Genomic DNA, 15,496 nt, shown 5'->3' on the forward strand with positions numbered 1-15,496 from the left:
AATTAGTCTCAGTTAACCAGGGGCCATACCACATTCTAATATTTAGATTAAATCTCCATTAAGAATACATCACACTCTTACCCAGTCATACCACTCACAACAAGCACTTGGTGCTTGCTCAGCAAATCAAGAATGGTTTCTCTTTCTTCCCAAGCAGGGAGTGATCGTCTCTCTTGCAGAATTGACTGGTATTGTCTGGAAGCCTAATATAATCCAAAGGTATCAAGACAATCAAGTTGTGCATTCATTATCCCACAAAGCCTTGAGGACATTTAAAAAAGCCTACAAGAGAAACTCACTCCTTGGGTTTAAACACTTTTCCTGCTTTACCCAGTAATAGTTTCTCTATCACATAAAATACCCATTTCAAGCAATAATTATAATAATGATAATTGAGTTTCTTCACATGAGAACAGCTCTTACACAAGAACTTTATCTGGAGACCCAGCTCAGCACTGAGCAGTCATGGGGTCACTGACTATCTATTACAATTGGGAATAGAGTTTTCTGTCTTCTAAAAAATTTATAAAACCATATAATTTCCAGCATACCCCACTTGTATATCTGTGTGAACTCTGAGCAACTGAGTTGTTCTATTCTAATTTTTAAAGGCTTGATTGCTTAGATATTTGTAGTGACCACAATCAACTCTGATTCTGAATGTTGGTATCACCATATACAAATTAGCATTTTCCCTCAAAATGTAAAATCACCAAGTTTTAGAGCTCAAAGGAATCTAAGAGATTATCTAACCCAACTCCTTTATTTTAGAAACACCGAAACTTGGGCCTAGAGTGAAGTAACCTGCCCAAGGTGATAGAGCTAACTTTTTCAGGGCAGATATTTAAATCACCTTTATTTGTATGTCTTCAGAAATTAATCTGTTTATTAGCAGGTATCTAATTCGGGGCTAAAAATTTTGTTCAAAGCATCACTTGGTCTGTATTATACTAAAACCACATGGTTCTAAAAACGATTGGAATTTTGTTATTATGCAACCCTATGGGCTGATATTCAAAATCAGAAGAAAATCTGACATACAGAAAACTTAAAACAGATCGATGTGACAAAAACATGTGGGAAGGGGAATACTGAGCTTCCTTTTCTCCTATCTGTTACAAACTGCTGAACACTGTTTTACCGTACTCTACCTTTTTTATGTGAAACTCCTTGCAAATTTTAGCATTTTCAGGACATATAGACTTAGCCTGCCAATCACATCTCCTGGAAATCTTTTTCTTGAGGTTGACATAGCTTTCATTCTCTACAAAAACTGGTGTAAGAACTTCATCATCATCTTCCTCCTCATCAGGTTCCAGTTCTCTCTTCACTAGGCAGTAAACAGAAAATAAAACATGAAACTAATATGAAGTTAAAATGACAAAGAAAAAAGATACCGAGTGAGTAATAAAACGATTACATTTATAAAAATGGAGAGGAAGGAGGTGGGTTATGATAAATGATAAATTTTGGAAGTATATTCCATCAGATGCTTTTTGCTTTCACTTCACTAAAACCTTTTGAAATAGTTTTAACTGTCTATAGACCTTTCTTTGAGCATAGCTGTTAAAATAAGACTTTAAACCTGATGGTAAAAAAAAATTCAAGGTATTGCTTTTGTTGGAATTTTGATAACATAAAAGTAGTCTTGCTTAAAAAAAGTATGAGTCGTCACATGAAATCAAATAAATGTTATGTGAAAAATTCAATTATAAAGAATACATTCTTGAGGAGTCTACAGGATTGGTAGATTAAGTGTGGCAAGGAGATGGTTCCTAGAGCTAGCAATAGGAACAGAGGATTGAAGGTTTCATTTCACATAAGAATTTTGCAGTGAGCTGCAGAAAATACTCTGCTTCTTCTTGATTCTTGAAGTCTTCCAGTGAAAGTAAACTCACTGCCTTAAAAAGCAATGCATTCTACTTTTAGAAAGCACTATTAGGAAATTCAGCCCTCTTTATATCTCCTCTGGGGACAAACAAAATAAATCTAAGGTCACTTCCATGTGAAAGCTCATTAGATACTTGAAAACAGCTATCATGATCACCTAAAGTAAAGTACTCTTTTCTACTGTTCCTCATGTGGCCCTTTACTTTTCTGGCTACTATTCTTGGAATACTTCCAGATTTATCAATGTTTTTCCTAAAAATAGTACATAGAATTGAACACAATACTCCCAATGTGACCAGAGTATAATAGGATGTTCACCCTCCTTATCCTGGACACTATGCTTTTCTACACAGCTTTAAGACAGAATGCATGAGTTTTCTTGGCTGCCATATCACACTTCTTGCCCCTCTTTAGATCAATGTCCTTTTTTTTGTCTCCTAATTCATCTAAGTTGATGAACTTGTTAGCTCTAATCTAATCACCTGGATTTTGTGAGCAACTCCACACAGATGATTTTCACATCTATCCATTCTGCCCACTCTTTTTCCAACCACCCACTGGATATTTTCAACTGGATATCCCATAGGCACCTGAAATTTGACGTATCTAAAACAACTCATTATCCTTTTCCTCCGAATGCAATCCCCTTCTGAATTTCCTTACCTGCATCAAGGGCACCCAAATCCTTCCAGTTACTTAGATTTATAACCTTAGCCTCATCCTCAATTCCTTACTTTCTCCTACCACATATATCTAATCGGCGGCCAATTGTGTTGTACCTCTACAGTACAACTTTCTTAAAATAGTCTATAGCAAACCATTTTATATTCAAATGACTAAAATATTCAGAGAATACAAGATCTCACTAATTTTGTTGAGTATAAAAAAGCATTCAATTCAAAAAAAATAATCTATCATTAAAGATTCTATTGCAATATGTTGTGTCCCATGCAAATGTTAAGATTCTCCCATACTCACTTCCTGGGAGTCTATAATGAAATCAAATAGATCTTTGGGGCAAAAAAAAAAAAAAAATTCATTTAAAAACTAGAAACTTTCAATTAATTTTCTTTCCAAGTACAGCAGGAAACAGAACCACTTTCACTTTCTGCTTGTGACAGCTCTTATAGGCAGAAAAGGTAAATGCTTTGCCTATTATCACAGGCAGATATGAGAAGCAGCCCACAGAATGTCTAACTTCTAAATTCAATATGTATTTTCTCTGCTTAATACCCTAAAAATAATACTTTTGACAGTTTACAAACCTTCTGGCACAGGATTGGAAACAAAGGAACTATTTGGAATCATTGGTTTACGATTGGCAGCATAATTTGTTCTGTTCACAGAAGAAATTGGCAATGAGTTCACTGGAGGACTACTATACTTATGATGAGTATTTGTTAATAATTCGACAATTTCTTTTTCATCCTCCAAAAGGGTTATCAAAGAATATACTACAGGTTCAGCAGTCTCAGCAAATGTCAGGGCCTTCCCATAAAGAAACTCAGAAATATGTAAACGACAAGCCAGAGGTAGATTTTCATTGGTAGAATAAAAAGCCACCAGAGGTGCTTGGAAGGGATACTTGCTACCTTCAGAAAATCTAATTTCAAGTTCATATAAAAAAGAGCCATCTTCATTAGATCTAAGATGAGAATCATCTATGGATCTCTCTGCTTTTCTTGAAAGGTGTCTTGAAGGATTTTCATGTCTGAATTTGCATTTTGATCCAAATCTACAATTTCCTTGGAGATAGAATTGACAGATTTCACGTGAAGTCTGTATATTTTTGGCACTTTTCCTCTGTTTGGATTTGCAGAGTTTATTTGTTAGGTGCTCCAACTCTAATCCAATTGTCCAGACTCGGTTCTGAATTCTTTCTACAAATTTTTCTCCACAAATTGATCGAAGAGCAAAGGCTTCTTCTTGCCTTTGTTCCATACACTCTTCTCGACTGACACAGGATGCTGCTGGAGATATCTCCATCCTCTCTGCATATCTTTCTGAAAAACACTGAGAGAGCAAATGTTCCAGAGAGGCCCCAACATCACCATCACAGGATTTCAATGCTTCCTGGCAATATTCAGTATTAAAACCATATCTACAGAAAAAGAAAACAGTCTGGAATCAGTGAGATTTTCTTATCTGTAGTTAGAAGAAAGGAAGTTGACTGATAATTAAGATAGGCTAGGACTTTAGGAACACAAGACATTATGGTGCATAGAGCACTGGGCTTCAGACTTATTAGCTGTGTGATTCTGGCCAAGTCATTTCACTTATTTGTCTCAATTTTCTAATTTGTAGAATGGAAGTGATGACAGACAGCACTTCCCTCCCAGAGTTGTTGTGAAGATCAAATGAGATAATTGTAAAGTGCTTAACAAAGGGTTGGTCCACAGCTGGTGCTTTGTTCCCTCCCCTCTATCCTCTTTCCTTTTAAGTAATTATCTGTTTTCAAATTTCTGAATATGTCCAGAGTGGACATATCATTCCACTGTGATATAGAGAGGAAAATACCATAATTACACTGATACAGGGAGTTCCCCAGTGAGAATCTCTTCTCAGCCCCTCCTTCACTCCATGCCTAGAATGTACAGCTTCCTGACTTCTGCTTCACAAAATTTCTCACTCTTTGAAGGACAAGTACCAGTCAGTCAGTCAATCAATCAACAAACATTTATTAAATACCTATTATGTCCCAGTCACTGTGCTAAGTGCTAAGGATACAAAAAGAGGCAAAGACTGTCTGCCCTCAAGGAGCTTATAATATACTGGGGGAAACAACAGCACAACAATCCATAAAAAAGTAAGCTATGTACAGGAAAAATAGAAATTAACAAAGGGAAGACACTAGGATTTGGAAGGGCTGGAAAGGTTTCCTGTATAAAGTGGGATTTTAATGGGAGGTAAGTAGATGAAGATAAGAGACTGTTCCAGGCATGGAGGACAAAGAAAACGTCTAGAGCTAAGAATTTGTATGTTTTGTTCATGGAACCATGAGGAGGTAATTACATTGAAAAGTATACTGTATGTGTCAGGCAGTAAGGTGTAAAAGACTGTAAAGAAAGGTAGGAGGGGGCCAGATTACGAAGGGCTTTGAATGCCAAACAAAGAGCTTTGTATTTGATCGTGGAAGAGCTAGGATGTCACTGGAGTTGGGGGAAGAGGAGGAAGTGTGTGTGTAACATGACTGGCCACTTTAGTGGCTGAATAGAGAACAGATTGGAATGGGGAGAAACTTGAATCAAGTAGAACTGTCCTCCCTTCCAAACTACATAGTAATTACTTTGTATTTATGCAGTTCATAGTAAATAGTTATCCTTATACATATATTAATGTTGTAGCTATATTTCTTATCTCCCCCATTAGAAGATAAGATACAAGTGAAGGTAAGATTGTTTCATTCTTTATACTTGTATCCAAGTGTTACCACAGCATCTGGCACAAATAAGGGCTTAATGTTTTCTGGCTGAAAGACTGTCTGAAATTTATAGTCTAAACTATACTTTTCTGGTTATTCTTTTCTGTACTTTCCCAGGTTTGTCCTTCCTTAGGGGGAAAAAAAAAAAGCAAAAATAAAAACCATTGCCTAGAATTCAGACATGACAACACTCCAGACATGACCTTCCTCATACTGTTTCTCAACACAGGCCAAGATTGTGTGAGTTTTCTCAGTTGCCATATCATATTCCTTGCTACTTTTTTACTTCCCCAGGACTTGAACACGGGGTCTGAATCTAAATCTTCCTGACTCTCCACTTGCATATGTGAGGGAAGGACAGAGTGAGGAAGGAAGAGAGGATGAGGAATTAAAGAAAGAGGAGAAGACATATATATCTAGAGAAATGAATGGAGCAAGGTGTGACAGCATCCAAGCACAAAAATTTACCTGGAGAGCTTCTGGATTGCAAATGGAGATACCTCCAATTCAGGAATGTGAGGCTTCACAAATGCAGAGCTAGCATGTTCTCCAACAGTATAGTCACAAACAAGGGAAGACTTTGGACTGGTAGAACGGTACAGTTCATCATCACAATAATCAGACTCTTCTTCTTCCCCAGAAGCACCACCTCTGAAAAAAAAACAAAAAAAAACAAACAAAAAACAAACAAAAAAAACATTACTGAAGTAATAATATAATTTGAATTTATTTCAAAGAGGAATTAATCAAGTTTCTAACAATTTAGTTCAAGGAGTCAGATTATGATTACTCCAAACAATAAAATGAAAATGAAAACCTTAATTGACTTGTCATTTTAATGTGACCCTCAGATAACTTAGCTAATCACCCACTCAATTCTTTTTCCTTCTTCTAACAACCACTGAAATCCTTCTCTGCCTCCCCCTTCCCCCAAGTTCCCTCTCTTTAATTTGGAACAGATATGATGCTGAATAAGAAGGGAAAAGAGCTGTCCATAATTAACTATACATTAATTCTTGGGATTTGAAATGAGCAACTTAGAAGTTTGGGAGTCTTATGCCATTAAAAAAAAACTTGGAAAATAACCAACATTACAGTGAAAGCCTATGGTGTCAAGCAAATCTTTAATTCACAGGAGACACGATAGTATGGTGGAAAGACCATTGTATTTGAAGTCAGAAGAGGTGGGCTTGATTCTCAGGATCTGTTTTCTACAACCTGGGTGATTGTAAGACATTTTACTTCTGTGGGCCTTAGTTTATTGTGTAACAGGGGGCTGGAGACTAAATAACTGCCATAGTCCCTTGAAGTTCTATTTCTGACTCCTGTAATTCTAGATTTAATGTTCAGGGACTAAAGTTTTCCTTCTTAAAGATCAAACTTGTTCCCAATACAACTTTCTTTTCCAAGAGGGTCAATTTTTCCCATTTTTGAGCCTCGGATAGGTAGACTGACACACAAAAAAGCAATGAATGAGAAAAAAGAACTGAAAAAGTAAAGAGTCTGCAAAGGACTTGTCATAATCATATAAAAGAACTAACTCAAATCCAGCCTCCGGTTCCTGTCCTTGGAGTTCTCGAAGAAGAGCTTTGACTTTTTCCTGATTTTCAGAAGTCATACGGAGCGTTTGTAAGGGCACTCTGGTTTTAGGCCTCCGTTTTGGTTGTGCTCCGACTTTGTTCGTGCTGCTGCCAGATCTAATAAAGAAATCAGACCAAAATTCTACATTTAGTTATGATCTGAGGTTACCTATTCCTTGGTCACCCAACACACATTATATTAGATTACCAAGCAGTTTACAAAAGACAAAGAAAAGAAAGAAATAGTAACATAGAGATATATCTTCTAGGTTCCTGGAATATCCATCAGTTCTTTATATTGCCTAGAAAAACCTGACAAGAACAGCTGTTTCATAGTTGCTTTCACTAACCCAGAAGCCACAGAAAAACACAACAGTGACATGAGCCTTTGGAAGAGGTATCATTGCTGTTAGTCCTTTCTCAAAGAAGACCAATGACATCCTAAGGGTGAATTGTGTGTGATTTGTATTTGTGAGGTAGAGCTGCACAAAGTCATCAGATCATCTTTAGTTGATTCTTTAAGGCAGAAGCACAATCTGAACATAATGAATAGTTTCTCCCTATTTGTCAACATTAGGCATAACTTGTGTGCAAGATATTGTTAGATATAAAGTAAGACTTGGTCTCTTCCCTCAAGAAACTTGCAATCTAAAATGAAGAAAAAAGAAAAAGAAAAAGCACAAATATCTGGAAAACAAGAGAACAAAAGTGTCATAAAAGAAGTACAAATAAGACACTATAAGGGTGTAGAAGAGAAAGAAATCGTTCTATTGGAATGAGCTAAAAAGACTATGGAATGTCACTTAAACTGACTTGAAAAATGGTTTGGATTTCAATAAATGGTAACATAGAAGAAAAAGAGTATTTCAGGCAGAAGGAATATAAAGATAGGAAAACAGAAAATATCCTAGGCCCTATAAGTAGTCCAGTTTGCTTATGGCATATGTTATATAGAAGGGAATAGTGGGACATAGGTCTGGAAAGAGAATGTTTAGAGATGAAGGACTTGGACATTATTTTATAAGTCACTTAAGTTTTTATAATTATTTCTATTGCTATAGTTATTTAAAATGTGCAAAGTACTTTCTAGGCAATAACTCTAGGAGTATCACTATTTCCATCTGAGCCTCATATAGGTAATTGATTTGTCCATTCTCCTACTGCTAGCATTAGAGCTAGCACTGGATAAATCCAGATCTTCTGAGCCTATGTCCAGTGTTGTACTCACTACAACAGGCTGCCTCTCGGGCCATTGATGCTTTTTTAGAATTAGAGAAGCTGTGATTTCAGAACTATTCTAGCAGTAACTTGCTAGATGGAGTGGAGGAAGAATAAGTTGCAGACAAATGGTGATGAGACCTATAACATGATGGTGGCAGTGAGAATCAATAGGAGATAAAAGACATAAGAGAAATGTTAATGTTAGCCGAGCTGATTTCTAATAGTTCACAGAAAAGACAATTAGAATATCTGGCCTATTATTCTATACCAGATGTGAATCTGGAAGGAGATGAATAAATTCTGAAGGCACCAAAAAAAAAAAAAAAAAAAAAAATCCAACCTCATTCTGAAGAGAAAGAAAAACAGAAATTATAGATAAATATTATAGATATAGATAAAAAGGGAAGTCATCAACCAGCCTAAAAAGTAATATGGTACATACAGAAGACAGTAGCAAGGGCAAGTGAAGAAGTGTTAAATAGAAAAGCACAGTATAGTGCTGTAAGGTCAAAACAAGCTGAAATAGGCAAAGAAATCTAGACAACAAAAAGAGATTCTAGCTTTACTGGGGGGAAAAAAATCAAAGAAGGGAACAAATGGAATGATGAAAACAAGATGAGAAAGTAGAACCAATCAATAATTATTCAACTTCCATATCTTTGCCAGCAGAATTTAAAACAAACAAACAACAAATAAAAACAAAGAACCTAGAACAAAGATGGTTAGTTGGGGAAGGATTCCTTGGAAGATGATAAAGTAATTGGTTTCCTAGGGACAGCTCTTTTCTATCACATCAAATAAAACAAATTAAAAAAAACAAATTGAGAAAAGTCAATGTTGACAAATGAAAGAATCAGGTACAAATTAATTCTTATGTGAAATATAACACAAGGCTAATTCAAGTTTGTCCTGCTAGAACTGTTTCTGTTCTCTTTCCTGATCTGACAGCCTAAGCACTGGCTGAGAAAAATTAGGATCACAGCTAGAGGGATGAAGTAAATTAGGATTTCAAAAGAAAAGTCTTAACCCTTCATTAATCAATACTATTGATCATAGGAAAGTCTTCTGAATGAGGGGAAGAAATATTGGAACCACTAATGACAGAGCTCAGGAGAGGTGGGCAAGACTTTTTCTCCAGTTTCTTCACTGGCCTTTAGGTGGTGGTGGACACTAAGAGGGCAGCTCCCGGAGGGAGGAGTGGTAGTTGAATAGAGCCAGCAGACAGGGACTAATCAGGTGAAGTGACTGACTGAGGGGTTAAGGAAGAAGAAAGATAAGACAAAGGTCTTTTAGTGAAATCTCCAAGTAGAAGCAATATCTTTCTCCTTACATTTCTCACAGCACTTTGTATGGATCTCTTGTTTATCTTTGTAATGACAGTTGTTATGAATGTGTCTTATCTTTTCTAGTAAGTAACTGTTAAGGGTAAGGACTATTCTTTATTTATTGTATTCTGAATACCTAGAATGAGCCTAACAAACATCTGCTGAATTGAAATATTTATTGAAATTCAACAATGCCTAAAAAAATATACCACTAAACCCAACTAAGTCTGAAATACTCAAGTCAGGTCTTGTCTCAGAAATGTACTGTTCCCAGAATATAGCATTTCAATTTACCAACACTCAAGCACCTTTTTTTACAAAAGAGGATAACTGCAGTTTTAAACTTTGGCCAATAAATTAATAGCATTTATTATACGCCTACTGTGTTTCAGGCACTGTTGGGGGGTTGAATGGAACAGAAGGGATCACACATGATGGGACACAGAAATAAAACAGAGATAAAAATAAAATTGTCCCTGCTCTCAAAGAGCTTACACTCTATCAAATGTATATAAATCTATTAAATGTAAATAAATATATGTAAATATTATGAAGCTTTTCTGTATTTACATAAATTTAAGAAAACATTAACTTAGCAGTATTTGTTGACACTCTCCCATACATTTACACTTTATATAAGCTGTTTCAATACTCATGCAACTGAAAATGTTCTAAGATTTAAAATTCCAAAAAGATAATGACCTGGATGAAACTCTTGAATCATCGAAGATACAAAAATCATCTCCATCATCCCAAATTTTATTTGAGCCTTTTCTACTGCCACTAGTTTGAGATTTGTCAAAATGACTCTTGCCACCTCGGCCTCCTCCACCTTTTCCACCACCTCTTCCACCTCCTTTGTTTGGTTTTCCTTTTCTTCTCACAGAAGAGCTCATTTTTACCTAAAAGAAGGGAAAAGAAAAAAAGTATTATTTCAAAGCTTCTTTATTGTAAGCATATGTTTTATCCAAACCTGAAATAGGATTCACCAATTGAGTCCTACTTAGAAAGCTACCTTAAAATACTTTTAAAAATTAGATTTACAAACTTTCAATTCCATCTAACTTCTCAGAAACAGAGAAGCAAGGCTTGGTGGACACACAGAGATGACCTTGGTGAGTCCAAATCCTATCGCTGACATATACTGGCAGTGTGAGCCTGAATAAGTCACTTAACCTCTTGATGTTCAAAGGTTGCTAAGACAAGGTGTCAAACATGAGTTTCCTCATGTGAAGTTTCCCTATCCCAAAGAAATTTCAAGTTCATTCCCCATACCTTATCACAAACATATTTACTATATGAAAGATATTCTCCCTCTATCAGAAAAAAATTAGAAGTAAATTTCATTGGAATCTTTTTATTACTTCCTACTTTGAAAATTATTTTATTCCAACATCAACTTAAAGGGTTTGCTGACAGCAGAACCAAGAAAATATTGTACAAAACAATAACAAGATTGTGTGATGATCTTCTATAACAGATTAAGCTCTTCTCAACAATACAATAATCTAAAAAATTCCAATAGACTTTGGATGGAAAATGCCAACCACATTCAGAGAAAGAACTATGGAGACTGAATCTAGATGGAAGTATATTATTTTCCTGATTTTTTTGTTTTGTTTTTTGTCTTTGTCACAGTTTTCCCCTTTTGTTTTGATTTTTCTTTCCCAACATGACTCATGGAAATATCTTAAAAATTAATGTGCATTTTTAACCTATATCAGATTGCTTGCTGTCTTGGGAAGAAGGGATAAGGGAGAGAGGAGAAAAAACATTTGGAACTCTCAATTTTACAAAAATGAATATTAAAAACTGCCTTTACATGTCATTAGAAAAATAATATACTATTAGAATAAAAAAAAATTTTAAAGAACTTCAAGACAGCCATCTCACTGTATTTAAGGTATGAGACAGCAACAAAAGTAACAAAATTATGATCTATGGACAAAAATACTCTTATCTGACTTCTTTGCCAGATTTACAAACCTGCTGTATTTCTAATCCCAAAGTTTAAAAATATCATACCTCTTTAGGTATTAGGTATTTTCCTTTGAAAATAAAATCATTCAGATCCAAGATCAATATTCAAGATCATTTTTCTGCTTCTGAGTCGACCCTTCCAATCCTATTACAAGAGACTTCTGGCTCCAGTTTACAGCCTTCAAGGTCGAAAACCGACATGAGGATGCAGTAAAATTCTCTCACCTTTACAAAGAGATATACACAAATTACACAAAGGTAAGGTCAGGAAAAGTTCCAAAGCAGCAAGTACTCAACAATGTGATACATTGATTTATATAAAGACAATTAATCAGTCCTTCCCCCAAATTAATTCTTCTGTTCAAAAATAGGTTTTAAAAAAAGGCTTCTAAAATTGACTTATAAGTTCTGTACTTCCAGAATCTATCTACTGTCCATTTCTATTTAAACATTAAAAAAACATTCGTGGACATACAGGTCCCTTTCCCTTCTTTATAATCTCTTTGGGATATAATCCCAGTAGTAACACTGCTGGATCAAAGGGTATGCACAGTTTGATAACTTTTTGAGCATAGTTCCAAACTACTCTCCAGAATGGTTGGATTCGTTCACAACTCCACCAACAATGCATCAATGTCCCAGTTTTCCCGCATCCCCTCCAACAATCATCATTTTTTCCTGTCATCTTAGCCAATCTGACAGGTGTGTAGTGGTATCTTAGAGTTGTCTTAATTTGCATTTCTCTGATTAATAATGACTTGGAGCATCTTTTCATATGACTAGAAATAGTTTCAATTTCTTCATCTGAGAATTGTCTGTTCATATCCTTTGACCATTTTTCAATTGGAGAATGGCTTGATTTTTTTATAAATTAGAGTTAATTCTCTATATATTTTGGAAATGAGGCCTTTATCAGAACCTTTGACTATAAAAATATTTTCCCAGTTTATTGCTTCCCTTCTAATCTTGTCTGCATTAGTTTTGTTTGTACAAAAACTTTTCAGTTTGGTATAATCGAAATTTTCTATTTTGTGATCAGTAATGATCTCTAGTTCTGCTTTGGTCATAAAGACCTTCCCCTTCCACAGGTCTGAGAGGTAAACTATCCTATGTTCCTCTAATTTATTAATAATTTCATTCTTTATGCCTAGGTCATGAACCCATTTTGACCTTATCTTGGTGTACGGCGTTAAGTATGGATCAATGCCTAGTTTCTGCCATATTAGTTTCCAATTTTCCCAGCAATTTTTATCAAACAGTAAGTTCTTATCCCAAAAGCTGGGATCTTTGGGTTTGTCAAAGACTAGGTTGCTATATTTGTTGACTGTTTTATCCCTTGAACCTAATCTATTCCACTGATCAACTAATCTATTCCTTAGCCAATACCAAATAGTTTTGGTAACTGCTGCTCTATAATATAATTTTAGATCTGGTACAGCTAAGCCACCATCATTTGATTTTTTTTTCATTAATTCCCTTGAAATTCTTGACCTTTTGTTTTTCCATATGAATTTTGTTGTTATTTTTTCTAGGTCATTAAAATAGTTTTTTGGGAGTCTGATTGGTATAGCGCTAAATAAATAGATTAGTTTAGGTAATATTGTCATCTTTATTATATTTGCTCGCCCTATCCAAGAGCATTTAATATTTTTCCAATTGGTTAGATCAGACTTAATTTGTGTGAAAAGTGGTCTGTAATTTTGCTCATAAAGTTTCTGATTTTCCCTTGGCAGATAGATTCCTAAATATTTTATATTATCAGTAGTTACTTTAAATGGAATTTCTCTTTGTAACTCTGACTGCTGGATTTTGTTAGTGATATATAAGAATGCTGATGACTTATGTGGGTTTATTTTATAACCAGCAACTTTGCTAAAGTTGTGGATTATTTCTAATAACTTTTTAGCAGAGTCTCTGGGGTTCTCTAAGTATACCATCATGTCATCGACAAAGAGTGATAATTTGGCTTCCTCATTGCCTATTCTTATTCCTTTAATCTCTTTCTCAGCTCTTATTGCTATAGCTAGAGTTTCTAATACAATATTAAATAGTAATGGTGATAGTGGGCAACCTTGTTTCACTCCAGATCTTATTGGGAATGGTTGCAGGAACTGCTCATTCTCATGAGAATTTAATAAATAATCTTTCTGCTTTCTACTGTGAGTGGTCTCTGAGTAGTCATTTTGGGTAAGGGTCTCACATCCCATACATACCTAAACCCTCTTATTAAAATTAAAACAGTAAAGGAGGTAAAATCTCAGAATTAGTGAACTCCTTCAGCATTATCAGTTGTAATGTTGTGGTAGCAATAGTCTATACAGCACCAGACCGCTGTCAAAAAGAAGATTCTGAACTTATCACAGGATCAAAAGATTACAGATTCAGAAATGTAAAGGCCTTTTGAAGTCAAACTCCCTGACTTTACACATGAGAAAACAGGCTGAGGAAGGTGAAGTGACTACCCAGGGATCACACAACTTATACACATCAGAGGCAGGATTTGCATTCAGATCTTCCTGATTCCAATTTACTACCAGCTACCCAATGTCTTACCCTGATATTAGGCATTTACCTGCATTGCATTTTCAAAACCTGGTTTTGTCTGAAGTCTTCCCAGCCCTTTCCCTATGACTTTTGTTACAAGAGACCTCTCTAGGTATAGCTCCAGAGCTTATTTCTTGAGGGCCCCTGGAACAAAAGTGGCTAATGGCAGCACCTGCATTGGGATTCAAGGGCACTGCTATCCAAGACACTGGAATTTCGGCCTTTTGAAATTCACAAAATTATCCTCCCACGAGATTTTCAGAGTAGAAGACTGTTCCTCCTACCCCAAAGTGAATCCTTTTTAGGGGCTTGGCTGAGGCTGTGCCACTTCTAGGGATAGCCTACTGTTGGAATGCCCAACTCCAAATTAGGTTTCTATTATACCAAAAGCTTCCTAGGGTGTGACTGGTTTTCAACCAAACACAAAACATGTCCTATGTCGTGCCATCTGCTTTTATTCAATGACCCGAGTATGGCATTTCTCCCAAACTAATATTTTCTCTGTACTCGTGTATATCACTGAGTGTCTATCAATAAAGGGGTCCAAGAAATCGTTCATTCCTAGTTCATAGTGTTGACTCGTTAACTCAGTTAATAAAGGGCATCGTAATCTCCCTACATAGTATCCTCTCACATCATTCCTAGGCTTGGGAATAAAAAGCCATAAACATACCCTACAATTCACATATATGATGCAATCTGTTTTAGTCTGAAAAGCAGATTCTCTTTATATTTCTTACATTCTAGACATACGAAGAAAAGATCACCCAATTCTTAGGTTTCAGCATTAGAAATTACGCCTTTAAATATGTTCTGCATGATTTCACACGTACAATAGTTACCCTATTGCTCGCTTCCTCAAGAGGGGGGCGAGGGAGATCATTTGAAGCTCAGAATTGTAAGAATTTTTTAAAAAATCGTTACCTTTTAGGTCATTACCTAGGCCCAAAGATGGCCATTATCCATTATCGGGGCAGGGGCTTCCACAAATGCCTTAATTTTAAAGACAAAGGAGCTGAGACCCGGGCGTGAGGCGTGAGAAGTCGCCCCGACGCGGCCGCAGCGGGACCGGAGCCTGCGTTGGCGGGGGTGGCTCGCCCCCTATTTCCGTGCACAAGGTGGGGCGCCCATCCCGGCCGGACTGCAGGTGTCCCCGATCCCCGCCATCCCTCCCGCATCCCCTCGGGACGGGGACGCCGCGCCCCGCCCCCCCGCAGCCACAGCCCCGGACCGAGCGCAGGCTCACACCGATCGTCTTCATTCCTCCCGAGGCCGAGCCGCCGCGCACACGCCCTGAAGGCTGCGGCGGGAGCCCAGCCTCCCCATCCGCTTACCTCGACCGGGAGCTGGCGGAGGCGGACGACTCGATGTCTGAGGCAGTCCGAGGCGAGGACCGACCTCCTATAGGCCGCTCTTCCCGGGCGGTGCCGGTCCGGCCCCCTCACGACATCACCGTCTCTTGATTGGCTCCTCTGCGGGAGAGGAGAACCCGGTGCTTCCGCATTTCACTTCCGGGTCAGAAGCAGGGGGAGGGG

The 15,496-nt window shown here is 36.9% G+C and overlaps 1 protein-coding gene across 2 annotated transcripts in view; it reads right to left on the minus strand.

The window, feature by feature from the left end:
• DHX57 (DExH-box helicase 57) overlaps positions 1–15,485 on the minus strand; it is a 54,733-nt gene extending 39,248 nt beyond the window's left edge. The window contains exons 1-8 of one of the 2 annotated variants that reach the window (XM_003758345.4): positions 15,296–15,485; positions 11,463–11,642; positions 10,140–10,339; positions 6,853–7,008; positions 5,780–5,962; positions 3,156–3,991; positions 1,152–1,330; positions 82–203 (exon numbers count right to left, since the gene is read on the minus strand). In XM_003758345.4, the coding sequence (XP_003758393.1) occupies positions 82–203; positions 1,152–1,330; positions 3,156–3,991; positions 5,780–5,962; positions 6,853–7,008; positions 10,140–10,333 (1,670 nt within the window). In that variant the 5' untranslated portion in view covers positions 10,334–10,339; positions 11,463–11,642; positions 15,296–15,485. Of the gene's footprint in view, positions 1–81; positions 204–1,151; positions 1,331–3,155; positions 3,992–5,779; positions 5,963–6,852; positions 7,009–10,139; positions 10,340–11,462; positions 11,643–14,885; positions 15,115–15,295 lie in introns of those variants that run through there. The other variant, XM_012540264.3, reaches the window with a different exon arrangement.
• Positions 15,486–15,496: the final 11 nt, after the last annotated feature.

Source organism: Sarcophilus harrisii, chromosome 2 (assembly GCF_902635505.1).
Source record: "Sarcophilus harrisii chromosome 2, mSarHar1.11, whole genome shotgun sequence".
NCBI classification, from domain to species: domain Eukaryota; kingdom Metazoa; phylum Chordata; class Mammalia; order Dasyuromorphia; family Dasyuridae; genus Sarcophilus; species Sarcophilus harrisii.